Below are 3783 nucleotides of genomic sequence, written 5' to 3'. Positions count from 1 at the left end.
GCCGCTCCTCCTGCTTGTGCACGCTCTGTCAGCTAAATAAATAAAATGTTAAAAATAAAATGTTTTAAGGGACACCTGGGTGGCCCAGTCGGTTAAACGTCTGCCTTCAACTCAGGTCGTGGTTCCAAGGTCCTGGGATGCAGTCCCACATCAGGCTCCTTGCTCAGAGGGGAGCCTGCTTCTCCCTCTGCCTGCCGCTCCCCCGCTTGTGCTCGCGCGCTCTCTCTCTGTCAAATAAATTAATAAAATCTTTTAAAAAAAAAGTTAAAAAAATCAATTTGAATCAGGCAGCTCCGAGCCACCCAGCCCCCTCCATGTGCACCACCCTCCCAGCTCCTCCATGCCTTCACCAATCCCGAAGTTCTCCTAACCCCATCCTCCTGCGTTTTTAAGGACGCTTCATTACACAGGCATCAAGTGATGGGAACTGAAAGTTCCAACCCCCTACTCCTTCGTTGTTTCCCCTGGCAACCTGGCCCCAAATCTCAGGTGACCAGGAGGGCTTTCCAAAAGTCACCTCATTAACATAACAAAAGACACCTTGATCGCTCTCATCACTTAGGGAATTCCAAGGGTTTTCTGGCACTGGAGCCCCGTGCCAGAAATGAAGGCAAAGACCAAATAGATATTTATTATAAAGCACTATATTACAGAGATACACAAAGAAAAAAAACATTTTTATTAGAGAAAGGAAGAAAAAAAGAGAGAAAACACACCCTCCCAACGGATCTGGGCCGAGGTGCAATAGTTAGGGGTGCACCCACTGAACCCCAAAAAAGGTCTCATCAGTGTTTGGGGACGGCAGCAGAGGTAGGGTGAGGTTGGTGCAGAGCGTGTCCCCTTGGGCCAACGGTGTCAGGCGCTGGGAGGTGACCACACAGCCTTTGTGGAAGTTGAGGCGCAGCAGGCTGATGCTGTGGGCCGCTGGGGAGCAGATGTCCACTGTCAGGGTGGCCCTGGGGGGCGTGGTGGCCCGCAGGGAGGATGAGCAGTTGGCCAGTGTCACTTGGATGTGCAGCCTATAGATGCCACTGCGCTGGACACGCAGCTGCCCGTTGTCCAGCTCCGGTCCGTGCACGAAGGAGCGGCCCAGGGCTGGGCCTCCCAGCCAGTGCAGCCTGCAGTCCTGCCGCCGTCCTGGAGGCAGAGTGTCAGGGAGGTGGGAGGATGGAGGTTTAGGGAAACCGTGCTATAGCCCAGATGGCCAAAATTCCTCAGTTGAAACCTAACCCCCAAGGTCACGGTATTGGGTGGGACCTTTGGGAGGGGATGAGATCATGAGGGTGGAGCCCTCTCTCCCCCTGGTCGGCCACGTGAGGACACAGAGCAGAGACGGGTGTTTAGTATATGTGCTGCAGAAGCGAGCACTGGCCGTCTAGAGACCAGGAAGCAGGTTCTCACTAGACACCGAATCTGCTGATGCCTTGATACTGGACTTCCACCTTCCAGAAGTGTGAGAAAGAAATGTGCTGTTACAAGCTGCCCCCTCTCCCGTATTAGGTCCCTGCAGCCAGAGAAGTGCCAGAGAAGAAAAAGACGAACAGGGTTTCCCTCCATTACAAAATGGAATGAACACAGCATCTGAACCTCTGGGGAGGAGCTGGAAAGCCTCATGGTGGGGAGGGTTAGAGGGAGGCTGGGAGGGGAACGGCCTCCCCACAGGCCACCAAACAGCTGGCTCCGTCACCACCTCCACCTCTTCTAAGGCCACCTTCTCAGGGACGCCCGCTCCTGAGGACCCCCGCTGTCCGTGGCAAAACCGACCCCGGCACGCCCCAATCCCCTCCCCTGCTTAATTTTTCTGTAAAACCTATCAGAGGCAGGTTGTACCCTCCGTGGCATGCTGTGTATTTAGTGGGTCCAGTTTTCACTGTCTGAGCCTATGGGTACTAGGGAAGCAGAGTTCTCTTCTCTTTTGGGGCACCTAGAACAGTGCCGGGCTCACAGGAGCTGCTCAGTTAAGGTCTGTGGGGTGAATGAAGGAATCTGGTGCCCGAAGACCGTGATGGGCGGTGTTTGAGTTCCCTGAGGCAGAAGATAAAGTGTGAGGGACTGAGAAAGTAAGGTAGTAGAGAGCCAGAAGCACACTGCCCCACCTTGCCTCTCTCTCCCTCTCTCTTTCTCTCCCTTTCTCTTGTTCTTTCTCTTTCTGTCTATCTCGATTTCTCTTTCTTTCTCCCTCTCTCTTTCTGCCTCCCACACAAGCACGAGGGGTTACCTGTGTGGTTCAGCTGGAGCTCAGCCATGTCCCACTGGAAGAAAAGAAGAGAAAACCGGTGGGCACATAAGCATGAAGGTTTTAAGTTCCCCCTAAACGAAGACCTCTCTTTTCTCTGCTCGTCCTCCTACCCACTTCTCAACCCCTTGGACTGAATTGTGACTTTTTTAAAAAAGATCTTTTAAAGAGGAAGTAGGTTTGAACTAAATTACCCACACCTGCTCTCTCCGCTGCAAGGCGCCCCGCCCCGCCTGCGCAGCCCCCAAAGGGGGGTCCCTGTGGTGGGTTTCTAGAAGAGCGGTGTGGGTCACCCTGCCCTCAGAGGCACCGAACCCACCCTCTCCCAGCTTTGTGAAGCCCCCAGCAGCCTCTGAGTCAGCCTGCTGGGGGAACACCAAAGACGAGTCATTTTCCATGCCCACATCAGAAGCCCCTTTCTCAGCAGCAACCACCCCACCCGGGATCCCCACCCGGGATTTACCTCCTGGTTTCAACCGACATTCCCTACGCCCCAGCCCAGACATCCAGGGCAGCCATGCCCTATCTGCCTGCTCGGGCTCTGTCTCTGGCCCTATTCTTCCCCCACCAGATCTTCCTGGATGATTTTTCTCCATCTCATTCTATTTTTTTTTTTTTTTTTTTGGTGGTGGTCTTCTGTCAGTCTGCGCCCGGCTCTGCCTCGATCCCATTCTCTTCTCGGTAGTTCATCTCCCCTCCGCGCCCCCGCAAGGCACCACCCGGAGGTCCCCAGGCTCCCGGAGCAGGTGGCAGGTTTGCATCTCTCTCCTCCTTCCTTTTCAACTTACCCCAGGTGACTCGAGCTGCCGCGGCTGCGCGAGGCGCTGGGTGCAGAGGAAAATCACAACTACCACAGCGCCCGCCAGAGCGACCTTCTGGATGGACGCCCAGGGCAGGCGGGGCACCGGGCAGCCAGAACCCTCCTCGGCCATCATGGCCCTCAGCCGGCGCTGCATCAGCCCTGCCTCTGCTGGCAGGCGCGGGGCGAGCCACGGAGCCAGGAGAACAGGAAACGTCAGCCCTCGCTCAGCTCGGAGGCCTCCGCCTGCCCAAACCTGCCTGGGACCCGCCCCACCCCACTCTGGGGATGTCCGGCAAAGGGGAGGGATTTGAGCTGTTCACCGAGCAGGGAAATCCCCTCCAGCTTCTGCCCATCCCCAGCTCCCAGCGGGGTAGTGGGCCAGGGATCGAACTGCTGCATTGGGCCCCTCAATCTTCCTATTTGACTCCTTACCCTCACCTTCCTGGTGGTGTTCATGCATTCATTCATTCATTCAACAAACCTTCACTGAGCATCCCCTATGGACCAGATGCTGCGCTGGGCTTTAGGGGTACAGCAAGCAGGCAGGGATGGCAGGGAGGCTCCCCAAATATCCTTGTGCTTCTCTCCACTTTCCCAGCCTCCCTGGGACGTTATGGGGCCACGTGACTGACCTGCCCAAGAGAAGAAGCAGATGGCCGGTCACTTTGTTGGCCTGCTCTTATAAACCCCCCACAGCACCCTTCAACTTTCTCTTCCTCTCAGAGGCCCCCTTTTCCTGATGGCC

The 3783-nt window shown here is 55.8% G+C and overlaps 1 protein-coding gene across 1 annotated transcript; it reads right to left on the bottom strand.

The window, feature by feature from the left end:
• Nucleotides 1–558: 558 nt before the first annotated feature.
• On the bottom strand, nt 559–3279 carry CD70 (CD70 molecule). The gene is made up of 3 exons (XM_028126315.2): nt 3025–3279; nt 2219–2252; nt 559–1137 (listed from the first exon to the last, which is right to left on the bottom strand). Exons 1-3 carry the CDS (start codon nt 3190–3192, stop codon nt 749–751), a joined length of 591 nt encoding a protein of 196 aa, XP_027982116.1. The 5' UTR covers nt 3193–3279; the 3' UTR covers nt 559–748.
• Nucleotides 3280–3783: the final 504 nt, after the last annotated feature.

This window comes from Eumetopias jubatus, unplaced genomic scaffold (genome assembly GCF_037043125.1).
Source record: "Eumetopias jubatus isolate StellerSeaLion01/CBP00866 unplaced genomic scaffold, mEumJub1_p1.0 scaffold_1, whole genome shotgun sequence".
Taxonomy (NCBI): domain Eukaryota; kingdom Metazoa; phylum Chordata; class Mammalia; order Carnivora; family Otariidae; genus Eumetopias; species Eumetopias jubatus.
The sequence above is the reverse complement of the archived record's forward strand: the minus strand, read 5'-3'. Positions and strand labels throughout refer to the sequence as shown.

Bases quoted from the DNA above. Each gene is read 5' to 3' on its own strand.
- CD70 (XM_028126315.2), bottom strand. From the start codon at position 3,192: ATGCAGCGCCGGCTGAGGGCCATGATGGCCGAGGAGGGTTCTGGCTGC. The intron at 2,253-3,024 runs GTAAGTTGAAAA...CTTTTCTTCCAG, and splicing joins GGCAGCTCGAGTCACCTGGG to TGGGACATGGCTGAGCTCCA. The intron at 1,138-2,218 runs GTAACCCCTCGT...CTCTGCCTCCAG, and splicing joins GCTCCAGCTGAACCACACAG to GACGGCGGCAGGACTGCAGG.